General features: G+C 33.7%; 1 protein-coding gene and 1 long non-coding RNA gene across 3 annotated transcripts in view; one reads left to right on the forward strand and one right to left on the reverse strand.

Moving 5' to 3' along the window:
• The first annotated feature begins 842 nt into the window (after nucleotides 1–842).
• Nucleotides 843–21,716, forward strand: part of LOC118196204 (uncharacterized) — a 100,435-nt gene continuing 79,561 nt past the window's right edge. The window contains exons 1-2 of the mRNA XM_035367617.2: nucleotides 843–997; nucleotides 3,825–3,916. Coding sequence (XP_035223508.2) covers nucleotides 880–997; nucleotides 3,825–3,916 — 210 coding nt within the window. The 5' untranslated portion in view covers nucleotides 843–879. The remainder of the gene's footprint in view (nucleotides 998–3,824; nucleotides 3,917–21,716) is intronic.
• LOC146997236 (uncharacterized) lies at nucleotides 3,877–20,146 on the reverse strand. 2 transcript variants are annotated; one of them, XR_015041238.1, is made up of 3 exons: nucleotides 20,048–20,146; nucleotides 16,974–17,120; nucleotides 3,877–4,014 (listed from the first exon to the last, which is right to left on the reverse strand). It is a non-coding gene; the product is annotated as an uncharacterized LOC146997236 (long non-coding RNA). The 2 variants fall into 2 exon arrangements; XR_015041237.1 differs by lacking the exon at nucleotides 20,048–20,146 and adding an exon at nucleotides 19,899–20,007.

Raw genomic sequence — 21,716 nt, forward strand, 5'->3', positions numbered from 1 at the left:
TTTCCGATTTGACTTACAATTTTCATCTGTTAATCATAAATCTTAGTCTTTTACCAAACCTCTTAATCAAAGCTACAGAAAAGTTCTTACTTCTAAATTATAATACCTACTTTGCTTCTGAATTCGTGACCCAGTCGTCTAGTCGCATTCAGTCTGATATTTTTTCAAGAGTTAATAGCTATCGTATAGTTTCTGACTCTAATGTTATTCTTCCGGAGAATCAGATGAGCATAATATAATGCCAACTTTTCTCAATCTTCAGCTGCCCAAATCGGTGTTGCTATCAAAAAAGCTTTTAAATTTAGCAAAATTTCAAAAGCAGAAGGAAATATAATCTGCAGTTCAATTATTCACAAGGTTGATTAATAAATAATTATTAATTGAACCTTTATTTTAATTATTTACTTATTCATAATTTGTTATTTTTATTTATTTACATATTTTTACCCTTTTTTTTTTTTTAATTCTTTGAACTGTTAGGCTTATTAGACCTGTTTAGACTTGTTAAACGTAAAAATAAAAACTTCAGCCTTTCCATACTGAAAGACAAATTTTTGTGAATTAATGCAACTGTCAGTTTCACAAATTAGGTTTTCAAAGAGTAGTTTTTATTTCACTTATTGAGCGTTTCCATACCCCAAAGAATTTTCTTACTTCTGTTACAAGTGCTTTAGCTTTCAGACTAATGAACTATTAAACGGGATTATTTTCTTACACATTGCATGTTTTCGTAACATTTATTCTTACATGGAAATGTTCTGTCTACGATTGTTTTCGAAATGGCTTTTGGGAAATCCTCGCCCCGCGAGAGGGCGTTGTCCGAAAGAAAAGAGGAGAACTTAAAGCCGGTTTGATTTGGTGTTTAGGATAACGAAGAGCATGGACGGGGAACTTCTAGATCGCCCTGATTTAGCAGCAGAGACTAGCTTTGACGTACTGTTATATATCTACGATTTATCTAAGGAACTTGCCAAATCTTTCAAGAAGATATTAAAAGGTAAATATGCGCAATATTTGCCATCACGGTAAAATTTCATTAATTTTCCCCTAAACAGCTATAAATATTTATTTACTACTATTTTTTATTCAGTAATAAATATTTAATATGATAAACATTAATAAACAGAGAACATAAAAGCGCTTTTTACAGGCATTACCCTGTTTTAAATTAAAACTATAACTATTGAATATATTCACAAATATTTTTTAATTTATACCGAATGTGTAGTATAAAAATTTCAGTTTTAAAATCTCAATATAAAATTTTTAAGTGAAAGTTATTGTGATTTTGCTTCTAAAATATTTCGCGTATATAAACTTCTAATGCAAGTAACGCTTAATAACATTAAAGTACCTTTGAATAATCTTTACATATCGCGTTATTGAATATAGTTTCACTTAAATATACGTACATATTTTTTTAGTACACAGTTTTTAATATACAGTAATATACAGTTTTAACATTAAAGTTTTATGAAAAGTCCATGCATTTATTATTTCTTTTTTATCGACAGACGTTCTTACTTTTTTCCCTAAGAATTTTAATTCTTAAGTCAGCGAAATAAAAAAATATATATTATAATTTGCCATGATTTCGAAAAGTAAATTTTCTGTAAACTTTATCAGTATGAAATGTCTTTAACTTAATAACCTGGTAAAAATTATTTTTAATTTCACAGAAACGGCTTATTTGAGAGCCAGGTTCATTTTCTACTTTTTTCTACTGCTGGAATAGAAAATATCTTTAGCTCGAATAGCGTATATTTCCTATTTATTAGTAATTCTTCTTTTTAGGCTGTAGTGCGAGCCTTTCTGGCCGATTTTCCTTTTGGTAAAATGGGATGTCATATAATAGATACGCATTGTTTAATTTCTCCTTACAAACGAAAATGTGGTATTGATATACATCAAGCAAACTGATTTATTTTAATATTTAAAATGAAAACTCTGAAGATGCCTAAATTTTGTTAAAATATTCCAACGTTTCTGTTTTGACTTCATTTTTTTTTAAATAAATTTTTACTTTTTAGAATATTTACTTGATCTAAGAAAAATATTTGTTTAACCGTTAATCGTATGATCCTTGTAAAACTTTCTCAGTACCTTTTTGCTATGCTTTCATTTTTTTATGTAACTCCTACGCAACAATTCTGTTCTACGCAGTAAACAACGTCAATGAACCAACATTGGAGATCAGTGTTCGTAGCAGTCTTACTGCTTGACTAGGAGCACTTGATGCTGCTGCTGCTATACAGTATTCAAGTCATGCCCATAGCTTTAGTACTAAGAGCGCATATATAATTCAGATTTTTTTAAAAAATATTTTAACAACAAAGATCGTACGATTAGAAGTTCAAGGAAAAGTAAATTATTATGTGTGCATTAAATCGCTAAAGCGTTTGAGTAAGTAATTCTCTAGCACAGTTTAGGCCGCATTCTTACTGCAAGATCGTTCCCTAAAGACGGATTGTAATAAAGGTTCAAATTCTAACGCTATACGCAATGTTATGCTTATAAACTGCTCTACCTTTCGATTTAAGTCGTTTCCAAAAATGAAATGCATTCATTTAGGATTTGTGTATCTTATGACTAAGTATTATGTGTGCATTTTTATGGACTTTTGGTAATTTAAAATTTATTTTCAGTTTTGCATATATAATTAGAAAAGAGAGTTTGCAATGTAAACATGGTGTAAAGTCTCAGTCTTTTTAACAAACCTATAAAAGTAAAAAATTTAGTTCTTAGCACGTGTGATGCCCTTATAACCTATTTTCCATTTGGTGATGAATTAGTTAACTTATTAGCATCTCTTTGTTCTCAGTCATGCAGAGAATGATGCTTTGAGAGATAGAGAAGACAGACCAAAATAGCTGTCCCCATATTTTGCAAAAGTTGGCTTTGGGAAATTGCCAGCTTTCTAAAATTATCACTCGTCTTCGAAAGGGAATTTTAGAAGAAGGGAAAACTGGAGAGAATATTTTCCCTCTTCTTTCCACTTTCCACTTTTCTTTTCTCTCTCCACTCCACTTTTTTTTTTTTCACAAGTTTCAAAAAAGGCTGCATTTCATTAACACAGAATACGTCTTTTTTTGATGAAGATTAATCCTCAAGCAAAATAAGAAGGTTTTGTGTTCCGTGAGGGGTATTCCAGTACAATGAGCACTTTGAGCGGCATTTTTATCAATTACGTAGACTTCTCTAATAATGCAAGAAAACACAGTATCAAAATCGTGAAACAATCCGAAAGGGAGCAGGAATGTCTAAAAATAGGTTCTGCGGGTTTTCGACCTCAACACATTCCAGAAAATCATTCCACATATGCTAGTACACAAATCCAAGTGACATTCTCTTTCCTCATATTTATTTTACATAAATATGTGATAGTGTTTGATAATTTCTTCAATGAAAATGATACATGTCTTAATTTACAAACTCTGATCAAAAGGTGCTGTCACAGAATTTTATTTTTGCTTTCCTTCTTAACCCTTTGAATGGCAAGACTGGCTTTATCCGGTTATGAGATGTTTTGTTACTTAATGCATATTAGCTTATAACTTAAGATATTTTGATTTCTTACTTTCTTTAATAATGTAAATATAATCTTAATGAATGTAAGTTTATGAAAAATAGAGATTAAAATAAGTAATTATATAAATTTATCTAATAAGTGCTGCATAAATACAGGTCTTCATGACAGATCCAAAAACCCGTGCCGCTCAGAGGGAATATTTTGTGATAGGTATTAACTGTAATCATGAATATAAATTATTTGGAAATGATCAAATAAAATTATATTATGCAAGGTTCTTTTCATTTTCAATTAGGTAAACCTTTACCTGGTATCTGGCATACAGGTTTAGTTGCTTACGGACGAGAATACTATTTCTGTTCATCTGGAATTGAGAGCTGCCGCCCGGTAAGTTAATTTCCTTATCTCATAATCAAATGTTTATTTGTCAGAAAAGAGATAATCGTGTCTTGAAAAATATTTCAGAAATAAAATGACCCGCAAATCTGTAAATAAATATTATAATTTAAGCAAAAGTATTTCTTAAAGTTAGTTAAATATAAATGCTGTAAAATAAAGGCAAAGTATGCATAATGATAACATTAAAGACAAATTTATGAATGTAAATTTTGTGCAGCTTCATATTGCATTTACTTCTACATCATCATTTAATGCCAACTGCATGAAAAAGATACTACAGCTGAAAAATTTATAATTTACTTATATATATATATTATTTTTTAAATAAATTATTTTATTGATTTTAAATAAATAGGTATTTCTATTTATTCCTTTTCGATACGTAGTGCTTTAATATTATTATTTATTTATTATATTTCTTAGATTTCTAAACATTTCATAGCATTACTTCTTGGGAACTTCAAATTTTAGAATAATATACAGTATGAAATACTTTTGATTTTAGCAACCTAAACTTAGTAGCCTTAAAATCTTAACAATATGGATAATTCAGATTTTTTTAAAATTATTTTAACAACAAAGATCGTACGATTAGAAGTTCAAGGAAAAATAAATTATTATGTGTGCATTAAATCGCTAAAGCGTTTGAGTAAGTAATTCTCTAGCACAGTTTAGGCCGCATTCTTACTGCAAGATTAAAGACGGATTGTGGAATAGCTAAGGCTCCCAGTTAATCCTGTTTCAGCGAATTTATGCCTTTTATGTATGTCTGATCGCGGTTTCTGAGTCTCATTATGCAAAATGGATACTAAATTCTTTTAATATTGCCCCTGTTTTGTTAGGGAGACTCAAACTAATTGTAATTCATTCCTGAAAAATATAAGTTTAGCTTTATTAATTGGTTTAGTCATGACAACCGTAAGCATATTTCACAAGTGCACATCTGTGTAGCCACCGAAGGAGTGGCCTCTAGGATGGACCAATGAGCATCCAGTAATATTTCTGTCATGTCACATGACCTTTCGCACGCTTTAAGATTTAAGCAAGATGTTTGAAAATATTTTGCCACGCAATTTTCTGTACAAATTTCTGCACATGGTCTATTTCTTCTGAAAATTTTCATTACGGAGTTAGATCATATATAAGCAATTAGAAAGATTTCACTACCTGGTTGAAAGAATTTGAAATAAATCCAAACACATGTTGGACACTCAGCAAAAATATTCATGCGAAATATTACTTCATAAGTGATAAATAAGACAAAATAAATATGTGATACACATCTGAGCCCAAATGCCATCCTTACATAAAATTTTGCATATGAGAAAAATATTTACACCAGTTATATATGTAAATAGAAGTCAGCACTTTTTATTGCAGTCTATATGAAAACGATGTTCTACACTAATAGCCAATGCATAATTTTTATTCAGAGTTTTATTCATTCATTCACTTCACTAATTTGCATTTAGTGTGTTAAGTTTCACATTTTATAACTGCTCACTCTTAAACATACAGAATGAATTTATCTATTCACAACGAATATATTCAATTTATTCAAATATAAATTTTAATGTTAACAATGGATATAATCAAATCATACACAACATGTATTCTGAATCTTACACTTTCAAAATCAAAAGAATGCAAGCACTGAAATAAGAAAGCACTAGATTCATTGTAACACTTCCAGTCCTTCTCAGTTCAATAAAAAATAAAAATTAAAAAAAAAAAAAAAAACTATACACATGATATCTCTTAATCCACATTTGTTAGTAAATGCATAATATTCGATGATAATTGCAGCTTGAGTCATTTTCTCGATGTAAAGAGCTATAATATGCCGTGAACATAAATCCAAATATCAATGAGTGATAAAAATCGTGAAAGTGAAATGTCAGCGATTAATTAAACTCATAAAACGAAAGCACTATGAGATTTTCTACTATTACGCAATACAATTGTACTGCGAAACAAATGCAAACAACATACGCTCACATGCACGAAGATTTAGCGTCACAAGAGCAATACAAGCTCATTGGTCCATTTTCGAAACCCCTCCCTCAGTGGCTACGCTGATGTGCACTTGTGAAATATGCCAACCGTAACCATTTGCTTAGGTTTATAAAGTTCTTGTTGTGCAAGTCACGTATATGATAAAATTTTGAATGAATGTGTTTCGTACGCGAGTTGTATTTTTCATATTCTACAAGTTTTAAGGTTGACTGATTGTCTCCAAAAACGTTTATAGTAGAATTTGGGGTAGATTAAATTTTCTGTTATATCACACATGGCTGCAATTCCTGCTAGACAGGACGTTTCTGAGAAACGAGATTCTGGTAGCACTGGTTTAAAAGAGAGGATTCCTAGAAAAAAGAGCCTTGCCTGAAGCGAAGCCCCGCCTAGCTACGGAAGCAATGTTGCGGCTACGCGGGATTTTTTCAAACCTCACTGAAAATGTCTGGGGTCCCGGGTAAAGACAACCAATCAGACGAAAGTTCTGCTTCTGAAGGATCACGTGATCCCGATTTGAGCGATAATCGATTACTGTTTGGCGTTCAAGTCTTTGTAGTAAGTGAGAATGGTAACCTAGCTACGTGTGTTTCCTGGAAGTGTGCGGGTTCTGAGAATTGTCCCTTTCGACGTCAAATCCCGCGTAACCGAAACATAATGTGACTGGGACTTTAATTGTAAAGAGGCTATCACTTCTAGGGACGCACACGGCTACGCGGGACAATTTCGAGAAACGAGATTTTAGTAGCACTGCTTTAAGCGGGAGGCTTCCGAGAATTGTTTCGTCTAGCTAGGAGTAAAATGTCCCGGCTACGAGCAACATTTTAAAACTTTCCCGAAAATGTTCCGTCTGGAGACGTGTTCCTCGTACGTTCAACCAATCAGACGAAAGTTCTGCTTCTGAAGGATCACGGGTAACTTTCAATATGGCGATGGTCACTGTGAAGTCACGGACGGTGGAAATAGAGGCCCATTTAATTATTGCTGTTTTGTTGTAATGTAAATGCCTGAGTCATTTTAAAAATGTATATATATTAATTAAATATATAATCGTGGAAATTTAAGAGTTGTCAGTATTTTACGAACTTCTTGCATTTCGGATTTGTTTACAAATTGTTCGTCGCCAAAAGTTCGCCAAATTTCTCGTATTTCGTGCTGATCGTGTATTATCACTGTTATATAATAGAACTTTATTTCTTAAATTTAAGTTGAATAACTTTTTAAAATCCGTTTGTATATGCGCGGCTTTTATCCTAATTACTTATCTTTTAAATTGTTAATTGCATAATCAGTGACACATTTTAAACAGCGTAAAAGATGCATATAAAAGAAAAGCATAGTTTGTGTAATAATGACAATACTCATTAAATATTTCTATTATTTTCATGTTATTAATGAAATACTTTTTGGATTATAAATACATTAGAAACTATACTTTTATTGTAAATGCTACATATTGAAACAGTGGAAATTTATGGATTTATTACTATGGATGATGAAAAACATTTATATATACATTCATTAATATAAATCTTATTCATTACATCAATACTAGTAAATATATATCAACAACTTTTAAACCATCGCATCTCTCTATCTGAATGTAAATATATGACTTATTAGATGTGTATATATATGTATGTATGAATACAAAAATGAACATTGCCAAAACGTTTATTTGAAGTTACTTCTAATTCATTTAACGATCATGCGATTGGCAGCAAATGTAGTCATCAGTCCTTTGCAAATTATTATGGATATGTAATAATCAATTGAAAAATAATTGATGAGCATTTGAGTACTAAAGAGTGTACACATTTTGTTTTCGGGTTAATTCATAATTATATCATATGTATGATCTACGTAATATAAACATGACTAATAAATAATAATAGATGTAGCAACCGTGCATTTATAACATTTGATTACTTAAAATAGTGCACAACTGATTATCACTTTCATGTGTGTTTACATAATGAATTGCACTTTTCAATTATGTGCACGGGCCTACTAGTGGCCGAAGCGTCTTTGAACTCTGGTAATTCTGTCTGAAGTTAGAATGCCGCGAACGGGCTGGTTACATGGGCGTTTTCTTGGTTTTCCCCATTTGTAATTGGTATACGAGCCAGTTTTAAAAAACCTTCTACAAAGGGATCTCTCCTGTTAGGCAGAGAAATGTATACGAGCCAGTTTCCCTTAGAAAGTCCTCCACGAAAGGCATCCCTCCCCTTAGGCAGATAGCCCTAGAGTGCTTTGCCGTATTCTCAATACACCAACAATACACCAACACCTGTTAGGCAGATATCACTCGAAGCTTTGCCGTAATCACATAAAGCAAACTCATGATCTGCACCTTCTAATTTCTAGAGTTGGTATAATTAATGTGTTTTAGGTATATTACCGAGTGTTCTATGGGACAGTAAACAACTCGCACATGTCTGATTGCTCATGTATTCAGATGCTTTATTTAATCTTCAGTTTGCTGAATAGTATCTGCTGGCTGTAAGGGTGTAAAATCACCCATATAGATTTTTGTCATAAAAAAGTCTTGTTTTTTTTTGGGGGGGTTCTGTTTGTTTGTTTATATTTATGGACAGAACAGTAATTATGAGCAATAAAATTAGTCAAGAAAATGCTTTCACCAGGTCACAAATTTTCCAGTGAGCTATAAAATTTTCATTGGAATGCAGACATCAGAAAATACACATAAGTAATATCTGATAAATAGACTTATCCAGCACACGTTTTAAACTAGTCTTAGTGTATACAGAATTTGGCTATCACTGATGTAATTGATTGTTAGAAACCACAAGTGTGTTTATCTGTTACTTGAAGTGCCAGAGTGGAGATCAAAGTGATTAACTTGATAGCTATCACCTTTCTATTATCTTCCATAACTAGCAATAAACTTTAAAACGAAAAGAGTGTGAGCGATACAAAACAACACGAAGAAGCAAACGTCACTTGAAACGAAACGTCACTTTCGCCAATCTGAGCGATAACTGATTCTTGTTTGGTATTCAGCCTGTTTACCAAATGAAGATGGTAACACGATTTCGCGGAAGAGCGATTCTCAGAACTGTTCCTCCAAACGTTTTCTTCCGGCAACAAATATCGTATGTAATAGTTACAATAACTCTTGCGTAATTGCAAAAGTGCCACATATTCAGCTTCTGCTCAGGATAAAATGACATTCGTTTCTTGAAAACCATGAAATGCAGTTGCTTGAAAAACATGAAATGCATCTGCTGGTAGATTTACTGTGTTGAATGTCTTGTACTCAATTAGCATCAGATTAGACTATTAGTTTCGAGGATATATACAGAGAAAGATCTTTTGTTCTGTTTAGGTATTTAATTATTCTTTTTACAGCATTCCAGTCTTTTAGACGTGGGTTATTACATCTGCTATGTATGAAAGTGTAAGATATTAGTAGGTTTCGCTTCTGCAAGTTGACATTTCTTGACAAGTTGGTTCATTTTATTTTTCTGATATAAAAGGTATCTTATATTTTCTTTCCGATTGATTTTCATGCCTGAGAAATAATTAGCTTCACCCAAATGTGTTATTGGATAGAATTTCTTTAAATTATTGATTTCTTTGGAGAGTCATTAGGATTTTTGAAGCAGGGAACGTTAAAAATATGAAATGACTTCGCTGGGACTCGAAACTGGACCTATCGAATACGCGCCGAGTGTGCTACCGTTACACCTCGAAGGCATGCAGGAAGGAGGGAGGAAACCGTATAATTTGTAGAATTAGAGTTTCTTCTGTAGCATTTATTAGAATGTCATTGACATACACAATTATATTCATTCTTTTATCACAATCCCTTCTTGTGGATTTCACGGATGTGCTTTGTTTTTTCAAAGCTTTCTGGATTTCTATTTCAAGATTATGTTTATGCTTCGTTTTCTGCTTCATAGGAGAATTTGTCTGGTGGAACTTTTTTAGTTGTTTTAGAAACTCTTCTTTCTATATTTTCTTCCTTGCGTTTAATTGGTTCTTCAGATGCTTTCAAATCTGCTGTCATATCATCTCCAAGAGATGTTTCTTCATTACTTTCTTATATCATTTTGTGAGATATTGGAATGAATTAATTCTGAATTTTAAGTATTATTTTGATATGTTTATAAGATATAAGCTCTTTTTCGGAATATTTAATTGTTTTACTTACTATTATTTTGCTTCCACCTGTATAAATCCTATACCCTTTGCTTTGTAAATCGTATCCTATGAATATTTCTTCTGGCATTTCGTTTATTTTGAGTTTATAAGCATAGCCTTTATCATTTTTAAGGGACAGTGGTTACTTTCACTACATGATTCTGTACTGGACATTAAGAAACCGGAAATTTGATGAGAAATTCCAAATGTTTTTCAGTATAGATTCCTTACAGTATTCTGTACCATAATTTGATCCGACAATTTTTTGTTTCTATCTAAATTCGTTTATTGTCGATGCAACCTATTCTTTAAGTTTATCTAATTTTTCATCCTTTGAAGCAATAAAATAAATTTGAGTGTAATGTGAACACTCATCAATGAACGTTATAAAATATCCTTTTCCTCTTAAGATATCAGCTTGCTTTGCCCACATATATCTTTATGCATTAACTCTAGAGGTTATATTGTTATATTTAAACCCTATTATGGATATTATTTTTTTTGATAGTTTAGCTTTAATATACAAGTCGAAAATCCAACACTATGAGTTTGCGTTTGCCAAGATTTATGTTTTCTGCCATATCATCTTTCTGAAGAGTTTTAATCTAATCTATACTTCTAGAGCCTAAACTTTGATGCCATTTTAAAGTACATTTTGTATTAGAACATGATGGTACATTAGCAAAATATGTTTTCTCGTCGATTAAGCTGGCAGTCAACCTATGTAAACCTCGTTGAGGGTTTCTGTAAGCTATAATTACTTTATTCCTTTTTATAGTACACTTATTACCATCAAATGTAACAATCGTGCATGATTAACAGTAAGTTACTGTCTAAATATGGTACATGCAGTTCGTTTTCCAATATTATCTGATTAATCTGACCATTTAAGTTTTGAATTTTAAAATAGCTTCCACCAACATCAGGAGAAATTAATTTAGCCCATTTGTTACTGTTACTATCTTCTTGACCGACTCATTTCCTTGAGAGAAAATGTATAGATCACTTGAGATGTGAATTGAAGCTCCAGAGTCGATAATCCATTTTTATTTCTGATTTATGTTCATGTTCTACTTTCAGAATATGATTAAGTTGTCATTAGATACGTGTACCGCCAACACTCAGTGATTTTGGCACGACACGGAATAAAACCACTGAAAACCTCCGTATAGGCGAGAGGTGGGCCAACCAGTCGGTAGTTCCCCTAAGAGAGGAAAAAGAACATTCGCTTACTACTGCTTCAGCTCCCACACTACAGAGGGAGCAGACATTTTAAAGAACTCTCTCATAACCAACTGCTACCTCTCCGGCGCGCAGGTTCTGGTTCTCGGGTTTCGCAGAAAGTGGGAACATGCACGTTTGGAGATTTGATGGTTCCTCAGATATGCTACCTGCCAGTACTACCCGGGCTCGAACCCTTGTTCCTGTGGACCAACCACCCCAGACGGAGTGCAGAGTTATCACCTCTCACCTCATCGAAGGGACAGCCCCCCCCGTACAGTGGGCCAACCGCCTAGCGGAGTACAGAGTTATTACCTCTCTCTTCACAGGGCAGTAGTCTTCGCCAATTTCCCTGCAGTCGAGCCGTATAAAACGGCTTCGGGGTTCTAGAACCGCCAAGCATTCTCATTCTCTGTATTCTCGCAGTAGCTGATCCAGTACCTTAGGCGGTCAATTCAGTGTTTTTGATTTTTATTGCGATTTTCATAATCTGCTGGTTTAGGTACCCTCGGGTACGAGAAAATGTCCTTTTTTAGGACACCCGACGAACTTTCTGATGACGACGACCTAACTTCAGACCAGAATTCTGAATGCTCTTTTCGAGCTTCGACATCGAAATCTAAGAAATGGAGGAAAGAAGATTTTATCAAGAAAAACCCCAAGAAGAAAGGTAAGCAGATGCCTCCCTCAACTCCCACTAATGAAAAAACACCTTATGTAAAAAATGAAAGTTTAATAGAAGTGACGAAATTCATCCAAGAACAAGGAATTTAAGCATTTGTAGAAAGTGTGAAGAATTCTCCCCGTTTCAGAGTGAGTCCAACATCGACGCAGGAAAAACAAGAAGAGATGAAAAGCAAAAATGAAGAGAAACAGGCAACTCCCAAAGAACCCTCGATTTCTCCAAAGAAAACCGTGAAGGCCCCGCAAAAACCCATGGAAATTCCACAAAGCATCCGCTTTGAAAGATTTGATAACTCTAAAATTGATGCTGAAGCCGAAATAAACCCAGAGGAAGTACTCCCTCCTATAGTATTAAAGCAGGAAAATGTAGAATGGCTGCAGCTTGAAGAAGAACTCCGCAACTCGTGCGAAGAAAAATTTGAAGCACAAATTAAGACAAAATCAATTATCATAAACGTAAAATCTATAGAAGACTACAAAACCGTTCTGCAACTTGAAAGTTCTGCAACAAAGTTGAAAAGCATACTCCACCATACCTATCTAATGAGTCATGAAAAACCCTTAAAAGGTATCCTGAAGAATCTCCCCGATAAAATTACTGAGGAAGCAATATTTAAAGATTTAGAGAGACGGAAATACCCCATACTAAAAGTGAAGCAGTTCTGCAGATCCCGCAAGAATAATTCTAAAAAATTACCGATTTGGCTACTCGAGCTGAAGAAAAGTAAAAATGGATGTGCTATCTATAATCTCAATAATATATTTAGTGTCAATATTGTGATTGAAAAATATAAAGAGACCGATACAGTGTTTCGGGTGTCAGGAGTGGGGGCACTCCCAACACCTGTGCACAAATCAAAAACGCTGCTGTAGATGTGGATTACCTCATCGAAGTAATATGTGCCAGATGAGCAAAGATGAAAAACCTACGTGCATTTTCTGTAACGAAAATCATGTAAGTAGTTACAGAGGATGTGCTGTATATAAGAAAAAATTCGAGCAGAAACCCGCCCCAATGAAACCAACAGAATTTCAAAAGAAGCCTGAAGACTTTCCACAACTCAGAAACGCAGAAACTGATGAAGTAAAGAAAGCTTCCAAGCCTCAGTACAGTGAGAAAGTGAAAAGGAAACCTTCAGTAATACCGAGAGAAGCAGAACAGGCTATGTCTTGGTTTACAAGACAAGAAGATAAGAAATTTCCTGGGAAACATTATTGAATTCCTGGATAAAATTCGTAAAGCAAGATCCCCTGCAGAAAAACTTTCCATAGGATTTAAAGCTACCATGTTTCTGATGAATTTTGCTGAAGAGGAGAATTAAGTTCTTTTCTCCACTAAATCTGATGAAATTTACGAACAAATTTACGCATCTCTCATCATGATTGAAAACTCAAGCAGCATCGATTCGGGTCAGTTTCCGGGAGGCGTAATGGCAAACCGCACATTGAGTTAAACAGTGTTAAACGAATGTCGCATACTGCGCATGCTCAGAAAAGAATTTGGCGTAATAACTATGTTGGCGCGATTTGAAAAGAAGATAAATACGGTATATGTACCGCCATCTGATTGTAAACAAATCTGGCGTTCAAAACTTCGTAGAGTATAATGTAAATGTAAATTAATTACCGTATTAAAATACTATTTTTTGCTGTACTGCTCAAACAACTAGAAAGCTTAAATTATTGCGAAGTTATGTGAAGCAGTTTTTGCATTCAAAATGTAAGATATAATACTTATGAAATACTGCACATTCCTTTGGAACTGTACAAATTTTCTTTCAGAAAAAGACTGAAATTTAGGATATATTAGTTGAAAATTTATTCATTATACTTTTAAGCAATAAAAACAATTCAGGATTTACCATACGTTCCATCCGTACATACATAAATAAATACTGAGGAATATAACAAGTGCTTGCAAATAACACTGAATTTTACAATTCCTTAATGCTAGTTATTAAATTCTTTAAAATGAGAAAATAAAAGCGCGGATATACGCTAACAAACTAAGCTAGAATCTCCAGTTTACAATTACTGAATTATAACATGTGAACAAATTACATCTAAGTAACGAATTATTACGAACATATGTTAACAAATATTAAATGCACTGTTATTGACAAACATTGCAATTGTAAACATCACTCGAACACACTCGACAGCCATGGAGATCACGAATAAGCTAGCGTAGGGTTGCTTAATCGCCAATATTTCTCCCCGCGCCAAAGGTACACCATCAAGCATGCGCAGTAAGCGAAATTCGCTTAACACTGTTCAACTCAATGTGCGGTCTGCCATTATGCTTCCGGGAGGGTGACCGGCCTGAACAAATCAGTGAAACTTGCTCTCCTCTACCAACGCAGCCTCCTGATTCGCCAGTTCCTGTTCCCGACTTTCCACTTCCGGACTTTGAATTTCTTCTAACTTCCGCCACCGCCACCAGAGGGTGGCACATCAGCTAACTCTCTCTTATTCTCTTTTCAGCTTTCTTATGATGTTCTCCTACTACAGGATTCACTTGAGTTCTCCTCAAAGCCAGGTCCCTAGGGAGTTCTCTCATTGCTACTGGGAAGTACTGCCGCAGTGTAGTAGAAACCCAGCAAAAACAACTTAGTATCTTAGTATCAGTATCTTAGTAGCTTAGAAGTTCATGGATTTTATACCCTCGTAACCGAGACTGCCTAGGTACAGATCATAGCCAGTAGCTTCAAAGAGTTCTCTACGTCGACCCTGGGGGGGGGGGGAATTTGATTAAACTGAGCTTGCGAATTCCCTGTTTCGACACTTTTCTTTAGATATCCATTGTCTTTGTTTTCCACATTTTGCATGTTTGTTATTTGGCATACATTACTCTTACGATTTAACGAATATTTTCCATTTCGCTTTTATTTACTTTTTTCGAGGAAGTCCTAGCATTACGTTTTAAATGAAAACACTCACTTCTTACATGTTTATTCCTATTAACACAAGATAACTACACTAAGAAGTTATCTTGTACGAGTTACACTAAGTAGAATCTTCTACTTAGTGTAACTCGTATCTTCGATTTTATTTTTCAAAACTATTGAATCATGCTTTTGAGCTTGCTTGGTTTCAACACGTCTACAGTATTCGTCCAATATTTTACTTTTAATATATTCTCAAGACAATTCAGTTTCAGTTTACTTTCTATTGCGGTTATTAACGAGTTGTTAGAATTTGTCAAAATTGCTATCAAGTTATTTTCTTTAATTTCTTTACTTACACTGCGCAGCTCTTTAGCCAATTCTAATGCTGCTTCAATGTGTTTCTGCACTTTTAGACTTTCATCATATATAATAGCGTATAATTTTCTAAGAAACAGTCTGTTAAATTTACGCGTTCATGAACTTTTGCCATACTTCTTTGTAAAACTCGGATAATTTGCGAATCTGAAATATGTAAATAAGCATTAGCTTTTCGGTCCTTTTTAACCAAATATCATAATCTGTTTTACGCTTTTCTTTAAAGACAGTAGTATCTAAAACCTTCTTTTAGTAGAAGTTGTTCTATTTTAAATTTCCAAAAGTAATCGTTTTCATCTGTTAACTTTTCAATGTAAACTGATTTTTTAGAATAGAAACTAATATTCGTTACAATTATTATTAACACTAAAAGTTTTAATAGTTATGCCCCTGTAATCCTATTCCAATGGACTTTTAGAAAAAGGAAATACAGGGTAGTTAAAAATACCCTGATTTATGAATTCCTGATAGCCTATCCGCAAAACCAATCGAAATAAATTTTAGCTATTGTTATTTGAATTTATGCGCTCGAGATTGTAGTGATTTAAAATAATAGAGCTCTCAGGCTTACATTTTGAAATTTTCGAATGGCATCGGCCACTTTTTTTTCTATGCAACATTGATCAGCGCATTGAAAAACCGTAAATGACTTTCGAAAGATACACATATGACGAAAATTGCTGCTGTAAAACAAAGAAGCCTGAATGTACCGAAAATCATATTCCTTAAGCTTCTGCGCTGTGTTCTGCTGATGTTTTCTTATCGATTCCAACGCGTCCGAATGTTACAACCTGGAGACGTTGTCGAGTTTGGGGCATTGCAATCACATTCGTTCTCGGTCCGTACTTCTTTTAAGATGTCACTTCCACTGGTATGAAAACGTGCTCTATGACAAATGCTTGGTGTACAACAATGTTGCAGAATTACGTAATTCCATAACTGCAGCATCGAAATGTCGTTAATGACATTGTAAGGATGCAAGATGGTGGTCGTCTATACGTCACAAATATTTTCGCCAAGTGCTGCAGCAACACTTTCGAGATAGAGTCATCTTCCATAATTTTGCAGCTTCATGGTCACCGCGATAGATCCAATAGATTCCAATAGGCCATTCAATAGATTTGTCAGAATTGAAAAGTACCATAAAACGTGAAGTTATACAGATTCCTCCTGTGATGTTACGATCGTTGTTGCTTTCAACAATCTGCTGTGTGCAATGCGTTATCTTCTGATAAGGTGGGCACTTTAAAAACTTGTAATGCCAGCAAAAGTTTTTTTTTTGGTTGTTGTTGTTGTTGTTGTCCTTGATTCTTCACCAAGCTCTTCTTTGCAAATGTTTTACACCGGCAATTTAATTGTTCATCGTATATCATCTCACATTAATGTTTTACACTGCGCTGATTAATTTACGCAGGAAAAAAAGGGGTGTTGCCATTCAGAAATTTCGAAATGTTTTCCCTGTAATCGTAACTGTGAGAGCTGTATTGTTTTTAAATCATTACAATCTCTAGGAAATACATTCAAATAACAAAATCTGAAATTTCATTTCGATTGGTTAAGCGGATAGGTCGACAGGTGTCGGGAAAAATTTTTTATGATCACTCTGTATTACTCAGCATGAACAGAATAAAATAAGTTGAAACCTTCAGAAATATTTTAAATTAATTAGTATTTCAGAATGTTCGAAAGACACTTACATAAACTAATTTCGTCCTCTTAAGAAAGTAATATCAGTTTTATCTCTTAGGCGACATTATTGCTGCAGGATCGTTTCCCAAAGACTTATTCTGGAAGGGATGAAATGTTTAAAATTCCTAGTTAGTCCTCTCTTCCCAGTTTTATACCTGTAAAGACATTATTATTATTTTTTTTGGGAGGGGGGAGCAGGAAAAATGAAAAATTAGCAACACCTTCGCAGGGAATCGAACCACGGACCTCTGGAATACCGTCCCAGCTTGCAGAACTACAACACCACGAAGGCATGCTAGGGAGACGGGAGAAATACCTTATATACTCCCCCTTTTAAAGGGCGACTGGGGTTTTTAGGGGAGTCAGTCGCCAAATCCTGGGTGTGGAAAGTCATCATCCACAACCCTTCTAGTTCGTGCGCCACTGTAGAGACATTAGGTAGTTTTTGGAAGCAGAAAATTAGCAACACCTTCGCCGGGAATCGAACCACGGGCCTCTGGAATACCGATCCAGCGTGCAGAACCACTACTCCACGAAGGCACGCTAGGGAGGCGGAAGAAATACCTTATATACCTTTAGCGCACATCTGATCTTCGAAAATCATTACGAAAAAATATACTAATTCTTCTAATATGAATGTTGAAAAAATACTGACCTAAGAACTGTTACTTGCGTCATCAAAACTTTGTTTAATCAGTTAACTTTACAAAGAAATTAGGGTTTTCCATAATTAGTTGTTCAATTAGATGTCTAAAACTGAAAAACATTAAAGTTTTCTTAATTTTCATATATTTTGTTTGATCATTGGTTAAGCTGAAACTATTATTTCATTTTAAATAACTTTGCCAAACTTCGGTGAATTCACGAAAACAAATGCAAGTAAAATGTTTTAGTAATACTGTACTGTCACTCATTTAATATTCACGATTTGTAAATTATATCTCGTCTACTATTATTGTAGAGTAGATTATCCAAATTATGAAAATTATGATCTTGGAACATGAACTTCCATATCTTACTGTTACTAGCCAGTCCTTACTAAATCTTTTGGGAGTTCTTTACAAATTACCCTAGTTTTAAAAATGAAAGTTATGTAATATAAAATACTTCTGCTGTATAGTTTGTGAGAAATTAAGAGTTTACGAGGGATTAAAGGTATTCTTTTCGTAAGCGGTTGTTAGCACACCAAACTCGGAACTCGGAGGTACTGGTGTTAGACTCAGGTGTAAACTCCAATTCCTTTCAATTATGTTTGGCTCCGAAATTCCTACTATCTCTACATCTGGCATACAAGCTAAACTCGTCACCAGTCTCAGACTTCTTCAGTGGACTTCATTTGGCATTTCTCTAACGCAATTAACAGTCTAAAACGCTGTATATATATATATAATAAACACTGTATGTGTTATATAAGGTACTATTTGTGCAGAATTAACTCAAAGTCCTTCATATCCTGTTAGACCGACATGCAAATTAGCTCTCCGTCTGAAATATTATAACAAAGTTTTAAGGAGGTTTAAGTAATAACGTTTTTATTTAGTCTTAAAGAATATTTAAACGGAAGGCACAACTCGTGCTTGGAATAAAAGCACCGACATTTTCTGGCATTTAAAATAACATAAGTTGTTAATATAAGATTAACAGTAGTGTAGTCAGAGAATACACAAATTTTCCGATTTAAGCTGGCTCAATATTTTAATGGCGCGGCATAATATTTTAACTGCGGTTAGAAAAATGCCGGAGTATTCGCTCATAGAGCTTTGCTATTGAATAAACTGTAGGCATCGCTTTCAAGAGTTGTGTATTTAAAATATTCAAAACTCTCAATTTGAATACTTTTCAGTCTGGTTCTCATCCTGGTGATGGCTACGCAAAGAAGTTACAGTAAAGGGTTAAATCATAATAATCGATTAATTAACATAAAATATCTTATAATGTAAGGAATTAATGATTTGTATAGCGAATTAAGGATGTTCTTTCCATGCATTCTTGAAATGGAGACGTGAGCACATGTAGTCGGTTATTTGGAGATCTTGTATACGACTCCGTTCGGGAAAATATTTTATTTTTCAGCTACTCCTGTCTCATAGATTGCTAACATTTCTTCAAATTTACGCATGTCATAACAGCCAATAGTTAATAGAACTCTTTATAAAAATTTGAGAATTGAGCTAGAATACTGCTGCTAATATCACTGCTACTGCCTTACCGTCTACGCTCTACTAAAATGCCAAAATGGAACTTAATCGAAAATTTAGATTTGCTCACTTTCTTGAATTATCAAGAACACTCGAATTATTTCACTTCAGAATGCTTCCACAAGCTGCGTAAGCTTTTGCAAGAGCATTTTAAAGGGATTCTTCCAGCACACATATTATGGGCAAAAATATTTTTAGTATCATCATGAATTTCCTAAATTTATAGGCAACGTACAAAAAGTTTTGAAAATTAATAAGGAGTAATTTTATTGTATCTAACTACTATTTCTGCCTTTAACTAGAGATTTTAATTAATAGCACATTAGCTTCCGCATTACATATAGCTTCCGCATTACAAACGTTGAGCAATTTCACTGATGCAGACGATTAAAATTATATCGAGAGTTAAAATGTATATATATATTTTCAGTAGCTCCTTTTCAATTATATATGTTTAGTTCCTTTTTCTTTGTATATGCTATTTGGACATATTCAAATGATATAAATCTGTGCGCCCTTAAAAAAACAATAGTTATTCTCTAAAATTCGGAAAATTTATTTCCCAACTTTAGTTAAATCAAAGATAAAAACAGAAAATTAGAATTAAATTTTTGATTTAGGTATTAAATATTAAAGCATGGTTCCTATTAATAATAAAAGATATAACATGAATTATATCTATGTAAAATTAAATTCAAACTCATTTAAAAGTACGAAATTTAAAATAGATTGTACTTAGCTCTTATATTGAACTTCGGTTGATAATAGTTTCCAGTTTTATTGATCAAAGTGGACATCGTGAAAAGAAAAAAAAAAAAAAAAAAGGCAACACAGAATAATAAAATTCGAAGCGAATCGTTTTCAGTTATAAGAATATTTCTTACATTTATATTGTTTATATACTGTTTCAGAGTATACCATTTGCATAGTCATTCCTACGACGTACATTCCGTGCTCATTCCTACGACGAACGTGTAGCGTTTGAAATTCATCCAAAGGGCTATTTATTTTGCCAGCAAATAGAATGCGCTGTATTTCACTAGCGAGAAATTTTGTCTTCAGAACATTTCTTCACTTGATCATTTCCACTACTCTTTTACGAAATGTTTCAGTTTCTGGAATAATGCCATGACAAGGAAATGTGCGTTATATTTTAGCATCAATTTACATTTGAAAACTTGTAGAATATTCTAAATGCAATCATGAGCAATTTTCGAGGTAAGTTTTGCTCAATAAGAATTGAAGTGTGACGCAATTTACTTTGATTATAGGAACTTTTGCTAGAAATTAAATTCAAAGAAAGACCGAAAAAGGCAAAGAGACTTCCAAAAAAAATATTTTAACGGGAAATTTGAGTGTTCCGAAGTAAGTATTTACCGAAATTACATTTGTAGAGTCTATTAAACTTTTTGAAGCAAGAAACGTGAATAACCAACAATCCTCTTGACGGAATCTGAATCCCATATCTTCTGATTGCTAACCGAACGTGCTACCAATTACACCACAAAGACACACAGATAGGAAGAAGAAAATATCTTATACATTAGTGTAAAATTATTATCTTTTGCATTCTAATCTTCTAAGAAATGGTGTTTTTAAAATCAGAAATGAAAGTTAACCGCTTAAACAATATAGTTTTGCTTGCTACTAATAGGCATCGCTTTTACTAGGCTATTTTTACGGTTCTGCTGAAAACATGCCCTACTATACGTAATAAAAATGTTATTTTTCTAAGTTTATATATAACATTTACGTAAACTTAGAATTGGTTTCTAGACTATGAATTTAAACTTAGTATCATTATAATGAAACTTGATTTTATTATTAATTCTTTTCTATAATTACCTTTTTAAAATAATTCGGAAAATATTTCGTGACTGATTTGGCTCTCAAGCATTTGGCCAAATTTTACCTGTTTTCACTTCGAAATTGTTTTTAGAATTTACGGCTATTAGCACCAAATTGACCATTTTTATGCTGTGATTTTTAATTCTAGTGAATGCTCTATATACAAAGCGCCTGCTAATCGATAATTTTTTCAAGTAACTAGCACACGCATTACAGTGCATTCTTACATATACACTGGTGTGCAAAAATTAAGGACGAAACGGTTTTTTCAATATAACTTTGTACAAAAGCTTTCCAAATCAACACATTTAATACCGTAAGATCCCCAATACGTAAGGACATGAGTAATGTAAGCAACACTTACTAAAAGAGAAATCAGAGGAATAAAAAGAAGCCTAATTGAAAAAGTAGCATGGAGCGCAATGCGACTGAAGGCCGAAACATCCCTGTGATGGGTGTCCAGCAAGAAAGATCCGGTCTTTAATAGGGGATGTGATCTCCCCTGACTGCTAGGCAGGTTTCACAGCGTCTGCCCATGCTGAGAATGAGGGTGTCAATGAGTTGTTGAGGCATTGCTGCCCATTCGTCTTGCAGCGCCAATCGAAGCACCAGAATCGTTACTGGTGGTAAGGTACGAGCTGCCAAGCGTCTGCCTAGAAAATCCCATACATGCTCGATGGGATTGAGATCCGGAGATCGTGCCGG

The sequence above is a fragment of the Stegodyphus dumicola genome, chromosome 5 (genome assembly GCF_044657685.1).
Source record: "Stegodyphus dumicola isolate Sdum_Otavi_A_Nest chromosome 5, ASM4465768v1".
NCBI lineage: Eukaryota > Metazoa > Arthropoda > Arachnida > Araneae > Eresidae > Stegodyphus > Stegodyphus dumicola.